The sequence below is a fragment of the Oncorhynchus nerka genome, linkage group LG21 (assembly GCF_034236695.1).
Source record: "Oncorhynchus nerka isolate Pitt River linkage group LG21, Oner_Uvic_2.0, whole genome shotgun sequence".
Classification (NCBI taxonomy): domain Eukaryota; kingdom Metazoa; phylum Chordata; class Actinopteri; order Salmoniformes; family Salmonidae; genus Oncorhynchus; species Oncorhynchus nerka.
In genome coordinates, this window is record NC_088416.1 from 16,065,480 (window position 1) to 16,085,089 (window position 19,610).

The 19,610-nt window shown below is 45.4% G+C and overlaps 1 protein-coding gene across 4 annotated transcripts in view; it reads right to left on the bottom strand.

Moving 5' to 3' along the window:
* The window catches only part of LOC115103960 (uncharacterized), a 31,472-nt gene extending 22,681 nt beyond the window's left edge, over positions 1-8,791 (bottom strand). For 3 of the 4 annotated variants that reach the window (XM_029625032.2, XM_029625033.2, XM_029625030.2), the window contains exons 1-4: positions 7,990-8,790; positions 3,151-3,315; positions 2,689-2,807; positions 159-273 (exon numbers count right to left, since the gene is read on the bottom strand). In XM_029625032.2, coding sequence (XP_029480892.1) covers positions 159-273; positions 2,689-2,807; positions 3,151-3,315; positions 7,990-8,478 — 888 coding nt within the window. In that variant the 5' untranslated portion in view covers positions 8,479-8,790. Of the gene's footprint in view, positions 1-158; positions 274-2,688; positions 2,808-3,150; positions 3,316-7,989 lie in introns of all 4 variants that reach the window. The other variant, XM_029625031.2, reaches the window with a different exon arrangement.
* Positions 8,792-19,610: the final 10,819 nt, after the last annotated feature.

Consider the following 19,610-nt stretch of genomic DNA (forward strand, 5'->3'; position numbering starts at 1 on the left):
TTTGGGGTTATGATGGGGACAGTTGTACTCTCATGGCGCATATATTTTTCAAGAATCAATCAAACTTTTAACAGCATGTAAATATTGCAGATTGTACCTTTACAGGATCACTGGTGCAAAATAGAACTCTTGTCCAAATTCCTATTCTGCCTTTTTACCTTCCTGTTGATGGTGCAGATGATGGTGTCAGCCTGTTGGTAGAAGGAGGAGACGTCCAGAGCCAGTTTGAGGTCTTGGTGATAGTTTCTTAACAGTGACTGGAACCTCAGCCAGCTACCAAAGAGATACAGTATCTAGTTCAGTGCTTTGGGAATGGGATCACAATGGGGTCAAATTCCCAGATATGACTTGAAATCCAAGATGGATGTGAAAGTAATTCAAGTCAGACCAAGTACTGCTACATAACATGGAAAGCTGTAGTTACATAGGAGTAGATAGGAAAACAACATGTTAACAGTAGCCATAACAAATATACATCCATAGCACCAAGGACAAAGTATATGTAGCCTAGTCAAGGACTCTAATCCAGACACTTATAAGAAATCACAGTATGCCTTCCGACAAACCACCAAACAGGCAAAGCGTCAATAAAGGACTAAGATTGAATCGTACTCCACTGACTCTGATGCTCGTCGGATGTGGCAGAGCTTGCAAACTATTACGGACTACAAAGGGAAGCAGAGCCGCGAGCTGCCCAGAGACACGAGCCTACCAGTCAAACTAAATATCTTATAGGCTTGCTTCGAGGCAAGCAGCACTGAAGCATGCATGAGAGTATCAGCTGTTCCGGATGACTGTGTGATCATGCACTCCGTAGCAGACGTGAGTAAGACCTTTAAACTATTTAACATTCACAAGGCCACAGGGCCAGACAGATTACCAGGATGTGTACTCTGAGCATGCACTGACCAACTGGCAAGTGTCTTCACTGACATTTTCAACCTGTCCCTGACCGAGTCTGTAATACCAACATGTTCCAAGCAGACCACCATAGTCCCTGTACCCAAGAACACCAAGGTAACCTACATAAATGACTGCCGACCCATAGCACTCACGTCTGTATTCATGAAGTACTTTGAAAGGCTAGTCATGGCTCAGATCAACACCAGTATCCCAGAAACCCTAGACCCTCTCCAATTTGCATACCGCCCCAACAGATCCACAGATGATGCAATCTCTATTGCACTCCACACTGCCCTTACCCACCTGGAGAAAAGGAACACCTACGTGAGAATACTATTCATTGACCACAGCTCAGCGTTCAACACCATAGTGCCCTCAAAGCTCATCACGAAGCTAAGGACCCTGGGACTAAACACCTCCCTCCAACTGGATCCTGGACTTCCTGATGGGCTGCCCCCAGGTGGTAAGGGTAGGTAACAACACATTGCCACGCTGATGATCAACACGGGGCCCCTCAGGGGTGCATGCTCAGTCCCCTCCTGTACTCCCTGTTCACCCATGACTGCATGGCCAAGCACCAACATTAAGTTTGCCGACGACACAACAGTGGTAGGCCTGGTCACCAACAACGATGAGACAGCCTATAGGGAGGAGGTCAGAGACCTGGCATAGTGATGCCAGAATAACAACCTCTCCCTCAACGTGATCAAGACAAAGGAGATGATTGTGGACTACAAGAAAAGGAGGACCAAGCACGCCCCCATTCTCATTGACGGGGCTGTAGTGGAGCAGGTTGAGAGCTTCAAGTTGCTTGGTGTCCACATCACCAACAACCTAACATGGTCCAAACACACCAAGACAGTTGTGAAGAGGGCATGACAACATCTAATCCCCCCAGGAGACTGGAAAGATCTGGCATGGGTCCTCAGATCCTCAAAATGTTCTACAGCTGCACCATCTGATGGGTTGCATCACCCACCGCCTGATATGGCAACTGCTCAGTCTCCGACCGCAAGGCACTACAGAGGATAGTGCGTACGGCCCAGTACATCACTGAGGCCAAGCTTCCTGCCATCCAGGACCTTTATACCAGGCGGTGTCAGAGAACGACTCTCAGCCACCCTAGGCACGTGCTACCGGAGTGCCAAGTCTAGGTCCAAAAGGCTTCTTAACAGCTTCCACCCCCAAGCCATAAGACTCCTGAACAGCTAATCAAATGGCTACCCAGACTATTTGCTATTTCCCCCCCCAGCCTCATTTTTACATTGCTGCTACTCACTGTTTATTATCCATTCATAGTCACTTTACCTCTACAGACATGTACATATTATCTCAATTACATCGGCTAACCGGTGCCCCCGCACATTGACTCTGTACCAGTACCCCTGTATATAGCCTCGCTACTGTTATTTTATTGTTGCTCCTTTTTTTTTGTGTGTGTTATTTTTCTATTTTTCTTATTTATTCATTTCTTACTTCAGTTTGTTTTAGTAAATACTTTAACACTTTTTTTCTTAAAACTGTATTGTTGGTTAAGGGCTTGTAAGTAAGCATTTCACAGTAAAGTCTACACCTGTTGTATTCGGCGCATGTGACAAATAGAAATTGATTTGATTTAGCCATAGAGAGAAAAAAAAACTATAATAAAGCACGAGTGGCCATGATTTATCATGAGTATATCACAGCCTAGGGGCCTCGAATGCCTTACTGTTATTGCTTTATTTTTTAATTAAAGTAAGGTGCTATTGATGTATCTTGCTCAAACAGTCAAAAATGGGACTTTACGTTTGGTTAACGGTGTTCTCTCCAGAAGGGATTTTGTTGCCTTCTATCTGTTGCAGTCTCTTCCTCTTCTCTCCCCCGTGGCCGGTCTCCACGTCAAGCGTCTCGTACTGATGTCCATCCTATAGAGGACATTAGAAAGGAAGAATCTGTGAACCAGTACACTCAATGCATGGTTCTGACACTTGAGGGCATGTATGTGGATACAGTACAATATTGTAGGAAGTAAATGTAATCAATGTGTAGTGCATAAAGGCCCATGACATGATAACATTTCTTTATCCATTCCAGGGTGCACATTTTTGTTTTAGCCCAGCACTAACACACCTGATTCAACTAATTAATGGCTAACTTATCAGTTGAGTCAGGTCTGTTAGTCCTTGGCTAGAATAACATATTTTTTATGGATTGAGATACACTGAATTATGAGCTGTACCACATTGATTCATTCATTGAAGCACAAACCTGTTTTATGTCCAGACTTCTCGTCATCTGTATGAGGGAATTCTCAATGTCCTTTAGGTCTCGCTGTTGGGTCGGTGACGCGTCCTCTGGGTCCTGCAAAGGACATCCAAGGACACTACAGCCATACTTCAGATCCCGAAGCTTCCTCTTGAACCAAGAGTCCACCTGTGTAGAAACACGATTGAGTAATAACAAGTCTTTAAAATCAAGTTGATACGAAATTAGTTCAAGGGATTTGTACTGTAGCAGATATGCTCTTACAATAAAGTATCTATCCATGATGACATGATTACATTTGATGAGTACTGTGCCTTTAGTGAGGAGATTACTGTTTATAAATACAGAAAATATACTGAAAAGAGTATATAAAAATATACTGGAACACTGATTTAGGTGTTTTGCTAACTAAACAGTTTGGAACCCGGGATTAAACATCTGGAAGTGAGCAAGCAAAAAGGAGTAAATGTACTATAATTGATAGTCATTTGTTACAAAGTAAATCTGCAATATAATCATGAAATATATTATTGATAGTCAAAAAAGAACAAGCCTGCAATATATCATGAAATACATTCCTTTACATTTCCCAATATAATTTATACAGACATGTCAAATTGCAAGCATTGCAGGTGCACTGAGAGACAGTTGCAAGCCTGTGGTACTCATTATTCTTGTGTTTCACAATTGCACAAATAAATTAAAAAGAAGTGATGAAGTAAAGACAACTCTAGCTCCCACTCCTTACATTTCTTTTTGGACAGTTAAATTTTATGACGGTCTGTAAACAAGATGAATTGGTCCCATATGGGTAATATATATATATATATATATCAGTTGAAGTCGGAAGTTTACATACTTCTTGTTGACAAATTATAGTTTTGCCAAGTCGGTTAGGACATCTACTTTGTGCATGACACAAGTAATTTTTCCAACAATTGTTTACAGACAGATTATTTCACTGTATCACAATTCCAGTGAGTCTGAAGTGTACATGCACTAAGTTGACTGTGCCTTTAAACAGCTTGGAAAATTCCAGAAAATGATGTCATGACTTTAGAAGTTTCTGATAGGCTAATTAACATAATTTGAGTCAATTGGAGGTGTACCAGTGGATGTATTTCAAGGCCTACCTTCAAACTCAGTGCCTCTTTGCTTGACATCATGGGAAAATCAATAGAAATCAGCCAAGACCTCAGAAAAAAAAATTGTAGACCTCTACAAGTCTGGTTCATCCTTGGGAGCAATTTACAAATGCCTGAAAGTACCTCGTTTATCTGTACAAACAATAGTACGCAAGTATAAACACCATGGGACCATGCAGCAGTCATACCGATCATGAAGGAGACGCGTTCTGTCTCCTAGAGATGAATGTACTTTGGTGTGAAAAGTGCAAATCAATCCCAGAACAACAGCAAACGACCTCGTAAAGATGCTGGAGGAAATAGGTACAAAAGTATTTATATCCACAGTAAAACGAGTCCTATATCAGCATAACCTGAAAGGCTGCTCAGCAAGGAAGAAGTCACTGCTCCAAAACCGTCATAAAAAAAAGCTTGACTACGGTTTGCAACTGCACATGGGGACAAAGATCATACTTTTTGGAGAAATGTCCTCTGGTCTGATGAAACAAAAATATAACTGTTTGGCCATAACGACCGTCGTTATGTTTGGAGGAAAAAGCTTACAAGCTGAAGAACACCATCCCAAACGTGAAGCACGGGGGTGGCAGCATCATGTGGTGGGGGTGCTTTGCTGCAGGAGGGACTGGTGCACTTCACAAAATAGATGGCATCATGAGGCAGGAAAATTCTGTGTATATATTGAAGCAACATCTCAAGACATCAGTCAGGAAGTTAAAGCTTGGTCGGAAATGGGTCTTCCAAATGGATAATGACCCCAAGCATACTTCCAAAGTTGTGGCAAAATAACTTAAGGACAACAAAGTCAAGGTATTGGAGTGGCCATCACAAAGCCCTGACCTCAATCTTATAGAACATCCGTGGGCAGAACTGAAAAAGCGTGTGCAAGCAAGGAGGCCTACAAAACTGACTCAGTTACACCAGCTCTGTCAGGAGGAATGGGCCAAAATTCGCCCAACTTATTGTGGGAAGCTTGTGGAAGACTACCCAAAATGTTTGACCCAAGTTAAACAATTTAAAGTCAATGCTACCAAATACTAACTGAGTGTACGTAAACTTCTGACCCATGTGGATTGTGATGAAAGAAATAAAAGCTGGAAATAAATAATTCTCTACTATTATTCTGACATTTCACATTCTTAAAATAAAGTGGTGATCCTATCTGACCTAAGACAGGGAATTTTTACTATGATTAAATATCAGGAATTGTGAAAAGCTGAGTTTAAATGTATTTGGCTAAAGTGTATGTAAACTTCCGACTTCAACTGTATATACACACTACACTGTATATACACACTACAGTTCAAATGTTGTTTTTTAAAGAAAAGCACATAGTCTACATTGTATTTTTGATCAATTTGATGTTATTTGATGTTATTTTAATGAACAAAAAATGTACTTTTCTTTCAAAACAAGGACATTTCTAAGTGACCCCAAACTTTTGAACAGTGGTATATATACTGAACAAAAATATAAACACAACATCTAAGGTGTTTGTCCCATGTTTCGTGATCTGAAATAAAATATCTCAGAAATGTTGTGCCATTCATCTGCCGCTGTCACCTCATATTTCAGCATGATAATGCACGGTGCCATGTCGCAAGGATCTGCACACAATTCCTGGAAGATGAAATCATTTTCTGCGAGCTCCAGAGCACTACTCCATCGCCATCTTTGTGATTTCATAACCTTATTAACCTTAAGCTTGAGGAACCTTTTCCCTGTCTGTCGCCGTTCTCCCTTTGCCATGCCAATGCATTCTGTACTGATGACCTCATGCAAAACGTTGAATGATGCATATTATCTTTCCGAGACCTCTTACATCATCACAGTATGGAGCTAAATCATGGAGCAACCTGCTGCTGGTTCCCTACGGTCTCCACAATAATCTGAAACTTGTTAGGCCTGCCTGCTTTTCATCTTAGAAAGATATTTGTTTTCCTGGAACGTAATGTACTGTATTTTCTGCAGTGAAATACACACTTTGGTAACAGTTTACTTAAAGCTTGCAGTTATAATGCAGTATGATGCGTTGATAAGCTTGTATATGAGCTTTTATAATGTTTTACCATAATGCGTCTCTGTAAGCCCTGTTGAACAGGTTTCATGTAAGAACTGTAACACAAGTTTCACCATGTTGCATGATTTCCATGTGCCTTCCACAGGTTGGCTACAAAAGACCACAAAACGGAATGCACATACCCTGTAGTATTTGGATAGCTTGCCTGGCTATAAACAATGTGTCTATTTAGTCTTGGGCCCTTGAAAAGTTGAAAACTTCAAGAGATGTAGACATTGTCATGCGAAACAGGGAAATGTACAGACAGATACACAGAAACGGACCCCCAGAGCTATACTCAATCCTGGTGAAAAATGGAACTTGTGTACTAAACACAGTGATGAGATAACGCAGGCTTTGTGTGACTCAGCCAGCCCACCTACACAGGGCCGAGATGAAGAACGAAGAGAGCCAAAGCCATGATCTCATCTCAAAATAATTGCTCCTCTTCTCGCTGTTGGGGCGTTCCTTTTCCCCTCCCAATGTCCTTTTGCTAGTTGCATGCTCAGCATTGAAAACTGTAACCATTGGACTGTTGTCTGTATAAATATCTAACTTAATTTTCCGGTTTGCTTCAAATGTATATCATGCTTTCTGAGTGCATAAAATATGCATCTTAACATGGTATGTGATAATAAGTACACGATCTTCCTCATTTGTAAGCTTATTTTGGCATGCTTGTGCCACTGGAGTGGAACTTATGGAACATGTGGAGTTATATTTCAAAATAGTTGTTCAATGTCGCCATTAAAAACAATCAGGGTCCCCTTAAATTCCTAAAGGTACTCGCAAATATTGAAATAACCTGTTTGCCAGCTGTGATTCTGGAGAAACACTTAATCACAGGTACAACTTCAGTTTGGCATCATTATATCCACCAACGCAATGTGCCTGATTGCTATTTTTATCATGCAACCCCTTCAATTATGGAATTGGGAGTCGTTTATTCTGTGGAAATAACCAGTTCATCCGAAACGTGGCCTTTTGCCTAGCTTAATGAAAGCCTGCTGATGATCTCATAGCTCGAGAGTACAGTGTGGATAATGCAACACTGAGGTAATAGTGCACACATTCTGTGTGTGTGTGGAGGTTTCATGCTGGAACAATGTACGTTATGGTGGTGTTTATATCATGTTGCTTTTGGTAACAGCCGATAAAACAGTATCTTGTGTTGCAGGGTGGAAGGCGCCCAACGGAAAGATTCTGATGTTGTTACTCAGCTTAGTCAGTAACGCAAATCCAGTAATTATTAGTATGTTAAAAAAACACTTATGTAATGAGAGCATTACATAGTATGTGAAATTAGGGAGAAAAACAATACTTACACTGGGTTTTGTGGTTATGGATTTAATTCCCAATCCTCCTATTGCCTTTTGGCTCTGGACTTACTTTCTTTCAAGTAAACAAGTCAATTAATTTGCTTTCAGAAAGCTTGAGAATGGTTAACACGGGTCACATTGACCAACAGAAACAAAACAAATGTCCATAACACTGGTTGAGACATTCACCATTTCTATTTCAAAGTCAATTGATTTGAACCAGGTGATTTGAAATGTACATTAGTTGGTGCTGGCTTGTAGCCTATCCCAACTCAATAACATGTGAGACACCATGAATAAAACAACTGTAATCCAAGGTTACCTTAGACTGAGATTTGGACCTCTTATCCAAGTCGTCCTCTACCATCAAGGATGGCAGTTTTGGATGAACACTGTTGTGGTTGCTTCGGATGGTCTCCGACGTGGATCTAACGGAAGTGGCCAGGTCAGAGTCACACAAGGACACGTCGGGGGCTGTCTCAACGTTCTGGCAAATAGCAATCTTCCTGATGGATCTAGAGGATGCAGTGGGGGACACAGAATTCCTGTCCTCCTCCACTCTCTCATCCTTATGTCCCTCTGGTGTTGAAGCGTAGACCTGGGTGGCCACTTGTGGGAGTTCCGAGTTCTCAGGCCACCCCTGGGACTGGCCCATGTAAAGGGACATTTGGTCGTGTAGCTCCAACTTGTTCGGAGCAGCAGACTTCGGCAGATAGACGTCCACGAACTCCTGGCATTTGGCTTCGGAGGGGACAGACAGCCTGGTCCCAATGGTAAAGGGTTGGATTTTTCTGACGACACCCTCAGACATGGTTTTTGATAGCGGTTTAGTCTAGATGGGCATACTGTGACAAGAGTCACAAAACAATACAGATATCTCACCTCATGTACGGCAATGTCCAGTATCAGAAGTTCAGAATGAGAGGAAAAACCAGATTAATTCTCGAATAAACGCTCTTTTCCCCAAAAAATTGTCAAAAGCAAAACTCACTCAAAAAGCCGCCCGCCTCCTTGCACCTCATGGAGAGGAAGACAAGTACAGGACACACAATAGAACGTCCCCTCCTGTCTGTTTCGAAGTTATCAACTGAGCTACAGCGCCTGTGTCATGTCAGGGGAAACCAATATGAGAAGGCGAGGAGGGAGGAGTGCCTCTTCTGAGCAACCACCAAGCCAATAGTGAGAGAGAGAGACAGAAAGAGAGAGAGAAATCTGAGTGAAAAGGGAAAGTGTCTGGCTTGCTGCCTGGGTGCTCTCTTAGAAAAAAAGAAAAAATAGGAAGGGAAAGAGAGGGGGGAAGTTTCATTAGAGAGGAGTGAGGTCACCACTTTCTGTCAAGGGCTGGGCAGAGTCAGAGTGACTGAGGGTTGTAAACTGGAGCTGTAAAAACTTCCTCCCCAAAAACAAAAAGCTCCATGCTCAGATATGAGTAGAGTAACAGAGGGGTAAAATGTTCTCTTGCTCTCTCTCTCGCTCTCACTCTCTCTCATTCTGGTCTCGCCTGCTCACAGCTGGACAATGAGGTAATGCTTTTAACAAGAACAACAAACATGAAGCACCTCTAGATCTCACGTCTGCAGTCTGCTCTCTCTCTTTATCTCTCTCCATAACTGGTCAAATTGTCAAATGTTTGCTCTACAAAGACTAAAGGTGAGGGTATTTGCTTGTTCTCAAACATGCTTCAAGAATCAATTGTCTTTTCTAACAGTTTTCACACTTTTTCATAACAATCCCTATGAGTTTGTTTTGAGGAGTAACAAAATCCAATGCAATTTTCCACTTATTTTTCTAATTCCACATTCACAGTCCAAACATTTACAGACACACATAGGAAACACATTGTGCTTACTCAGGCCTCAGGCTTCCACTTGATTTGAACCAGGTGTCCTATCAGGCTACTGTAACATCCTCTGTACTTCTTTGGCAATCAATTACAGGTATTTTCCACGTTATAAGCCACAGGCCTATACTGTATGTGGACTGGGACTTATACAATGGTGTTTGTTCTTATAGGAACAGGAGAAAATACCTGTCATTGTTTCATGAAGATGGATTGGGGTTTTGTAGAAAGAAGATTTATTTTTGTTTTCTCAAATATTTCCCTGTGTAATCCTATACTCTGGTGGAACTGCGTTCACATATTTGCCTTGTACAAGATGTTGGGAAATTCCCTCGTTGATTTATGAACGCGACACAATTACACCATGCTAACTTGCTCACTCTCACAAATGAACACTTCTCATGTTTGTATTTTACCCTTACACCCCATGCCCCCTTTCTCTCGAGGCTCAACTGAAGTCAACTGACTTTGGGTCAACCCCATGAGGACCAAAAATACTTAAGGCATGAAACAGCCCTGTCCATTTACTGTTCCAAGAACCAACCGTCTTATGTACTGTAGCTACATGACCTCAAATTCCTATGGCTATAGCTCACCCCTTACAATGACAGCTCTTGTTTTGCTGATAGCAAGAACAAAGAGTTCAGTCACATACTCCTGCATTTTCAACACTTATTCCAACATGGGTTACTAGACATTTTAATTTTTCCATGATGCTAATGAAACATTAAACATTCCAGAATAAATGTCAATATGCAGTATCTAAATATAAATCTGACCATCTTGATCCTACCATAAAACAAACTCTATGGGGCGGTTTTGCGGACACAGATTAAGCCAAATCCTAGGCAAATTTTCACTTTTAAACTGGACAAATGTATATTACATTTCTCAGACATGGTTTAAAATAGTCTCAGACTTGCCCAAGTCTAGATTTTAAAAGTCTGATTTCCAGAAAGACGATTATAATTCATCTAGATCTAAGTGAAAGCTTAAATTAAACCTGGCCAAAAAAATGTATTTACCTGGACCATTTCAATGATGATCAACGAGCACCACCAAGGCCAGACAGAAGGGCGATTAAATACATTTTCGTGATCGTTACCGTAAATACAAAGAAAATGCAGCTGACATTGAGGTTTTTGGCATCTGGAACCTTCCACTGTGAAACAGGAGATTTGTGTGGTGCAAGTGAACAGACAGTTTGCAGAATAGTCCACAAAGTCTACAATGCGAACTGAATGACAAGTACATGAAGTTCTATTATGTTGTTACCCAAGCCAACTACAAGGTAGAGTTATATGAATATGGGAACTTCCCTGGAGTCATTAGCTGTATAGATGGAAGTCATATTCCCATCTACAGCAGATGCTGAGAAGTACAGGAATCTTAAAAACTGTACAAAGTGTGTCCACTCCCAATTTGCAGTTCTCCAACATTGTTGCATGTCGGAAAGGTGCAACTCCAGAACTCCTCAGCTTGAAGGAAGACAACATAGTGGAATCATACTTGGTGACAGCGGGTATGCACAGACCTACTTATTGTTCAACCCCTATCTTCCTGCAATAGGACCTGAGCAACAACGGTACAACCAAGCTCATATTCGCACCAGAGGTGCAGTGGAGCACATTTTTGGTATATGGAGACTTCAGCATGCTTATAGAAAAGGGAACTCAACATGTACTGCACTGACACAAATTACTGTACTGTTAGATTTCAGTGCAGCCTTTGAAATTGTTGACCATTACATGTTGTTGAAAAACATGTGTTATGGCTTTTCATCCTCTGCCATATCTTGGATTCAGAGCTCTCTATCTAATAGAACTCAAATGGTTTTCTTTATTGGAAGCTTCTCTAATGTCAAACATGTAAAGTGTGGTGTACCTCACAGCAGCTCTCTAGGCCCTGTACTCTTTTATTGGTATCAATGACCTGCCACTGGCATTAAACAAGGCATGTGTGTCCATATACGCATCAGCAACCACAGCTAATGAAGTCACTACATCCCTTAACAAAGAGTTGCAGTCTGTTTTGGAATGGGCAGGCAGTAATAAACTGGTTCTGAACATCTCTAAAACTAAGAGCATTGCATTTGGTACAAAACATTCCATAAGTTCTAGACCTCAGCTGAATATGGTAATGAACAGTGTGGCTGTTGAACAAGTTTAGGAGACTAAACTACTTGGTGTTACCTTAGATTGTAAACTGTCATGGTCAAAACATATAGATTCAATGGTTGTAAAGATGGGGAGAGTTCTGTCTGTAATAAAGAGATGCTCTGCTTTTTTGACACCACACTCCAAAAAGCAAGTCCTGCAGGCTCTAGTTTTGTCTTATCTTGATTATTGTCCAGTCGTGTGGTCGAGTGCTGCAAGGAAATACCTAATTAAGCTGCAGCTGGCCCAGAACCGAGTGGCACTTCTTGCTCTTCATTGTAATCAGAGGGCTGATATAAATACTATGCATGCCAGTCTCTCTTGGCTAAGAGTTGAGGAGAGACTGACTGCATCCATTCTTTTTATAAGAAACATTAATGTGTTGAAAATTCCAAATAGTTTCCATAGTCAACTTACACACAGCTCTGACACACACATTTACCCCACCAGACATGCCACCAGGGGTCTTTTTACAGTCCCAAAATCCAGAACAAATTCAAGAAAGCGTGCAGTATTTTATAGAGCCATTATTGCATGGAATCTCATATTGCTCAAATGAACAGCAAACCTGGTTTAAAAATAACAGATTAAGCAACACTTCACAGCACAATGCCTCTTCCCTATTTGACCTAGATAGTTTGTGTGTATGTACTGACGTGTAGGCTGTGTGTGACTTTAAAATATTTTTGATGTAGTTCTGTCCTTGAGCTGTTCTTGTCTATGAATGTTCTATATTATGTCATTTTTGTGTGGACCCCAGGACGAGTAACTGCTGCTTTTGCAACAGCTAATGGGGATCCTAATAAAATACCAAAAATACCAAATGGAAGAGTCGTTTCCAGTGTCTCAGAAACACATTGCAGTTTCAACCAAGAAGATGCAGCATTGTCATAATTGCAACAGCAGTGCTTCATAATTACCTCAAACAGCATGGCTGCCCAGATCCTCGCACTGAAGATGAAGATTACCCATTTGTTTCCATGGCTTGAGACAGAATCTTGACAGAAATGGACAATCCTGCAGAGATGCTTTTGCTATGCAGCACTTACATTTTTACATTACATTTAAGTCATTTAGCAGACGCTCTTATCCAGAGCGACTTACAAATTGGTGCATTCACCTTAAGACATCCAGTGGAACAGCCACTTTACAATAGTGCATCTAAATCTTTAAAGGGGGGGGGGGGGTGAGAAGGATTACTTTATCCTATCCTAGGTATTCCTGAAAGAGGTGGGGTTTCAGGTGTCTCCGGAAGGTGGTGATTGACTCCGCTGTCCTGGCGTCGTGAGGGAGTTTGTTCCACCATTGGGGGCCAGAGCAGCGAACAGTTTTGACTGGGCTGCGCGGGAACTGTACTTCCTCAGTGGTAGGGAGGCGAGCAGGCCAGAGGTGGATGAACGCAGTGCCCTTGTTTGGGTGTAGGGCCTGATCAGAGCCTGGAGGTACTTCTCACAACAAAGACAGCTCAAGTGATTGAAGCAAACAATAGCCATGGATTGGTAACAAAAAGGTTATTATTCACAAATGGAAATATTTGGATCCCAAACTGGTGCTGGTTCGAGAAGAACCTGCTTCTGGTTTCCCTACAAATGGTAGTTCAGGCACTATTTTTTATTGTTTTCTGTTGATGAATCATGCTGTTTGTTCTCGATAATTGGGTGGTTTGACACAATTCGCTTCAAGAGGGTTTTTTCAGTCACTGAAATTCGTTTAATGTTTTCTTTTACCTCCATCCATTGCTTGGTTTAGGTGACTTGCTTATGTATTCGTGTCCCATCCCTGATTTTTGAAGCAGCCTCAGGTCAGCACCAAGTGCACATCATTAATCTAATTAGGCTTCACAAAGATTAACTGGTTAGTCCTTATTTACCTTAGTCTGAGACTCCCCAGTCTATAATGAATTCATCTGAAGTTAAGCAACATCTCAGAAAGCTATTTTTTTAATCTGGATTAATTTAAGAAGAATTAGCTTACTTACCTGACTTAAATTAAACTTTGTCTGGGAAACTGCTCCTATAAAAGTATGTTTACTTTTCACAGCTACTGTCATGACGCTGAAGTAGGTCCCTCTCCTTGTTCGGATGGCGTTCGGCGGTCAATGTCTTCTAGCCATCGCTGATCCACTTTTAATTTTAATTTGGTTTTTTCTTTGTTTTCTACACACCTGGTTTCATTCCCCAATTACATGTTCATGTATTTAACCCTCTGTTTCCCCCATGTTCCCCCACGTTATGGCTGGTTTTCGACAGGTGCTGTTTTCATCCGTGCGTAATTGATTACCGTTTATTGTTGGTCAAGTGTATTGTTACCTTGTGCCTTTATTTTGAGTAAAGTACGTTGCTCACTCATTCTGCTCTCCTGCACCAGCTACACCCACCTTCTGACAGAATCACACACCCAACCATATGGAGACAGCAGGAGCAGACACCCCCGTATTAGGGGTAGAGGAGCGCGTCCAGCAGCATGCGGCTATGCTACAACATCTCGGCACCGCCATGGATCGCATCCTTCAGACTATGGATCGTTGGGAGAGAAGAGGAGCTCCTCCACCAGCCCCACCAAGGGCACCACTACTCACCCCTCCTTTACCCGGTCCCAGTGGGATTCGGCTCACTCTTCTGAGGGAGTATGATGGGACGGCTGCGGGATGTCAGGGGTTCCTACTCCAGCTGGAGCTCTACCTGGCAACCGTCCACCCGGCTCCTTCGGGCCGTGAGAGCGTGTCCGCCCTCGTCTCCTGTCTCTCAGGGAAAGCCCTGGAGTGTGCCAACGCCGTATGGGGGGAAGGAGAAGCGGTGTTGGACCAATTCAAGGATTTCACCCGCTGCTTCACCTGAACGTCTCGTCCACCATAGGCAGGGGACGAGGAGCGCACAGTAGTTCGCTTTGGACTTTTGGACCCTGGCCACCGGCGCGGGTTGGAACGACAGGGACAGGGCCCGGATCGATCACTACCATTGTAGTTTGCGCAAGGACGTCCGTCGGGAGTTGGCCTGCAGGGACACCACTCTCACCTTTGACCAGCTGGTGAACCTGTCCATCCGGTTGGATAACCTGCTGGCTACCCGTGGACGTCCAGATTGGGGTCTGTAGATCCCATCCCCCATTACCACCGCTCCTACGCCCATGGAGCTGGGAGGTGCTGCACTTAGGACGACCGGAGGAGGGGCCGGTCCATGCACCATCTGTGGCCGCAGAGGGCACACTGCCGGTCGGTGCTAGGGAAGTTCCTCTGGGAGTCAAGGCAGTAGGCAAGGCACTCTCGTGTCACCCCAGGTGAGTTGGTACCAGGCTCACCCAGAGCCCTCTGTTACACACATGTTTTTGTATATTAATTTTCCTGAGTTTTCCCCGCATTCCCAGCACAAGGCGCTCGTAGATTCAGGCACAGCTGGGAACTTTATAGACAGATCATTTGCCCATAGTTTAGGGATCCATATTAGTCACGAAGGTGCTTGGGGAGGTGTTTAGGGGTTTCCACATTTACATTTACATTTAAGTCATTTAGCAGACACTCTTATCCAGAGCGACTTACAAATTGGTGCGTTCACCTTATGACATCCAGTGGAACAGCCACTTTACAATAGTGCATCTAAATCTTTTAAGGGGGGGGGGGGGGTGAGAAGGATTACTTTATCCTATCCTAGGTATTCCTTAAAGAGGTGGGGTTTCAGGTGTCTCCGGAAGGTGGTGATTGACTCCGCTGTCCTGGCGTCGTGAGGGAGTTTGTTTTCACCATTGGGGGGCCAGAGCAGCGAACAGTTTTGACTGGGCTGAGCGGGAACTGTACTTCCTCAGTGGTAGGGAGGCGAGCAGGCCAGAGGTGGATGAACGCAGTGCCCTTGTTTGGGTGTAGGGCCTGATCAGAGCCTGGAGGTACTGAGGTGCCGTTCCCCTCACAGCTCCGTAGGCAAGCACCATGGTCTTGTAGCGGATGCGAGCTTCAACTGGAAGCCAGTGGAGGGAGCGGAGGAGCGGGGTGACGTGAGAGAACTTGGGAAGGTTGAACACCAGACGGGCTGCGGCATTCTGGATGAGTTGTAGGGGTTTAATGGCACAGGCAGGGAGCCCAGCCAACAGCGAGTTGCAGTAGTCCAGACGGGAGATGACAAGTGCCTGGATTAGGACCTGCGCCGCTTCCTGTGTGAGGCAGGGTCGTACTCTGCGGATGTTGTAGAGCATGAACCTACAGGAACGGGCCACCGCCTTGATGTTAGTTGAGAACGACAGGGTGTTGTCCAGGATCACGCCAAGGTTCTTAGCGCTCTGGGAGGAGGACACAATGGAGTTGTCAACCGTGATGGCGAGATCATGGAACGGGCAGTCCTTCCCCAGGAGGAAGAGCAGCTCCGTCTTGCCGAGGTTCAGCTTGAGGTGGTGATCCGTCATCCACACTGATATGTCTGCCAGACATGCAGAGATGCGATTCGCCACCTGGTCATCAGAAGGGGAAAGGAGAAGATTAATTGTGTGTCGTCTGCATAGCAATGATAGGAGAGACCATGTGAGGTTATGACAGAGCCAAGTGACTTGGTGTATAGCGAGAATAGGAGAGGGCCTAGAACAGAGCCCTGGGGGACGCCAGTGGTGAGAGCGCGTGGTGAGGAGACAGATTCTCGCCACGCCACCTGGTAGGAGCGACCTGTCAGGTAGGACGCAATCCAAGCGTGGGCCGCACCGGAGATGCCCAACTCGGAGAGGGTGGAGAGGAGGATCTGATGGTTCACAGTATCGAAGGCAGCCGATAGGTCTAGAAGGATGAGAGCAGAGGAGAGAGAGTTAGCTTTAGCAGTGCGGAGCGCCTCCGTGATACAGAGAAGAGCAGTCTCAGTTGAATGACTAGTCTTGAAACCTGACTGATTTGGATCAAGAAGATCATTCTGAGAGAGATAGCGGGAGAGCTGGCCAAGGACGGCACGTTCAAGAGTTTTGGAGAGAAAAGAAAGAAGGGATACTGGTCTGTAGTTGTTGACATCGGAGGGATCGAGTGTAGGTTTTTTCAGAAGGGGTGCAACTCTCGCTCTCTTGAAGACGGAAGGGACGTAGCCAGCGGTCAGGGATGAGTTGATGAGCGAGGTGAGGTAAGGGAGAAGGTCTCCGGAAATGGTCTGGAGAAGAGAGGAGGGGATAGGGTCAAGCGGGCAGGTTGTTGGGCGGCCGGCCGTCACAAGACGCGAGATTTCATCTGGAGAGAGAGGGAGAAAGAGGTCAGAGCACAGGGTAGGGCAGTGTGAGCAGAACCAGCGGTGTCGTTTGACTTAGCAAACGAGGATCGGATGTCGTCGACCTTCTTTTCAAAATGGTTGACGAAGTCATCTGCAGAGAGGGAGGAGGGGGGGGGAGGGGGAGGAGGATTCAGGAGGGAGGAGAAGGTGGCAAAGAGCTTCCTAGGGTTAGAGGCAGATGCTTGGAATTTAGAGTGGTAGAAAGTGGCTTTAGCAGCAGAGACAGAAGAGGAAAATGTAGAGAGGAGGGAGTGAAAGGATGCCAGGTCCGCAGGGAGGCGAGTTTTCCTCCATTTCCACTCGGCTGCCCGGAGCCCTGTTCAGTTGGTGATACTACGGTGGAAAGTCCAGGCCAGGTCTCCACCGTGCGCATCCCCTCTGAAACAGACGATTTGGCTCTCGCCTTCTGTAAAAAAAAAGGGTGACTCAAATACCACCCCATCGACGGGGGGATTGCTCGATAAATCTCCTGGTAGACGCAGCACTTCTCAGGAATCACGTGTATCCCCTTTCACAGGAGGAGACGGAGGCTATGGAAACATATGTCTCCGAATCCCTGGGGCAGGGGTACATTTGGTCCTCCACTTCACTTGCCTCCTCAAGTTTCTTGTTTGTGAAGAAGAAGGATGGAGGTCTGCGCCCGTGTATTGACTATCGAGGTATCAACCAGATCACTGTTAGGTACAGTTACCCGCTACCTATCATAGCCAGTGCGATTGAGTCAGTGCACGGAGCGCGCTTTTTCACCAAATTGGATCTCAGGAGTGCTTACAACCTGGTGCGTATCCGGGAGGGAGACGAGTGGAAGACGGCTTTCAGTACCACCTCTGGGCGCTATGAGTACCTCGTCATGCCGTACGGGTTGATGAATGTTCCATCAGTCTTTCAGGCCTTTGTAGACGAGATTTTCAGGGACCTGCACAGGCATGGTGTAGTGGTGTATATTGATGACATCCTGATATACTCCGCTACACGCGCCGAGCATGTGTCCCTGGTGCGCAGGGTGCTTGGTCGACTGTTGGAGCATGACCTGTACGTCAAGGCTGAGAAATGTCTGTTCTTCCAACAGTCTGTCTCCTTCCTAGGGTACTGCATTTCCACTTCAGGGGTGGAGATGGAGAGTGAAAGCATTTAATCCGTGCGTAATTGGCCAACTCCCACCACGGTAAAGGAGGTGCAGTGGTTTCTAGGATTTGCCAATTACTACCAGAGGTTTATCCGGGGCTTTGGTCAGGTAGCGGCTCCCATTACCTCACTGCTGAAGGGGGGACAGGGGCATTTGCAGTGGTCGGCTGAGGCGGACAGGGCTTTTGGTCAGCTGAAAGCTCGGTTTACCTCGACTCCCGTGCTGGCTCATCTGGATCCCTCTTTGGTGTTCATTGTGAAGGTGGACGCGTCCGAGGCTGGGATAGGAGTCGTGCTCTCTCAGCGCTCGGGTACGCCACCAAAGCTCCGCCCTGTGCCTTCTTTTCGAAGAAGCTCAGCCAGGCGGCGCGAAACTATGACGTGGGGGACCGGGAGCTGTTGGCTGTCATCAAGGCCTTGAAGGCGTGGAGACATTGGCTTGAGGGGGCTAAACACCCTTTTCTCATCTGGACTGACAAGCGCAATCCTGAGAACATCCGGGCGGCGAGAAGACTGAACCCTCGCCAGGCAAGGTGGGACATGTTTTTTACCCGGGCGTTACATACAGAGCCCAATCCCCTCCAATGTCCAGCTGGGCGTCTGTACGTTCCGTCGAGCAGGAGGAAACATAAACCCTCACGTCCTTAGCCAAAGTGGACCACCAGTACTTCCCACTAAGACAGTGCACTGTCCGACCGATGCCTGGATGACCAGAGGAGGGTGACGTGTGTGCCTAATAGATCAGCCGGTCGCGGACAGCAGACGGAACGTACAGAGGCCCAGCTGGACATTGGAGGCGATTGGGCTCTGTACGTTCCGTCTGCTGTCCGCGACCGGCTGATCTTTTAGGCACACACGTCACCCTCCTCTGGTCATCCGGGCATCGGTCAGACAGTGCCGTCTTAGTGGGAAATACTGGTGGTCCACTTTGGCTAAGGACGTGAGGGTTTTATGTTTCCTCCTGCTCGGTGTGCGCCAGTGCAAGGCCCCTAGGCACTTGCCCAGAGGGAAGTTACAACCCTTACCCGTTCCACAACGGCCGTGGTCGCACCTGTCGGTGGATTTCCTAATAGATTTTCTTCCCTCACAGGATAACACCACGATCCTGGTCGTTGTGGATCGGTTTTCTATGTCCTGCCGTCTTCTTCCTTTGCCAGGTCTCCCTACGGCCCTACAGACTGCGGAGGCCCTGTTTACACACGTCTTCCGGCACTACGGGGTGCCTAAGGACATAGTATCTGATCGAGGTCCCCAGTTGATGTCAAGGGTCTGGAGGGCATTCATGGAACGTCTGGGGGTCTCGGTCAGCCTTACCTCAGGTTTTCACCCCGAGAGTAACAGGCAGGTGGAGAGAGTGAATCAAGATGTGGGTAGGTTTCTGCTGTCTTATTGCCAGGACGGCAATAGACGGCAATGGGCGGCGTACGTGGCCACTCCTCCACTAGCCTCTCCCCCTTCCAGTGGGTACTGGGGTACCAGCTGGTTCTGGTGCCTTGGCATCAGAGCCAGATCGAGGCTTCTGCGGTGGACGACTGGTTTAGGCACGCTGAGGAGACATGGGACGCCGCTCATGTGCACCTTCAGTGGGCCGTGAGGC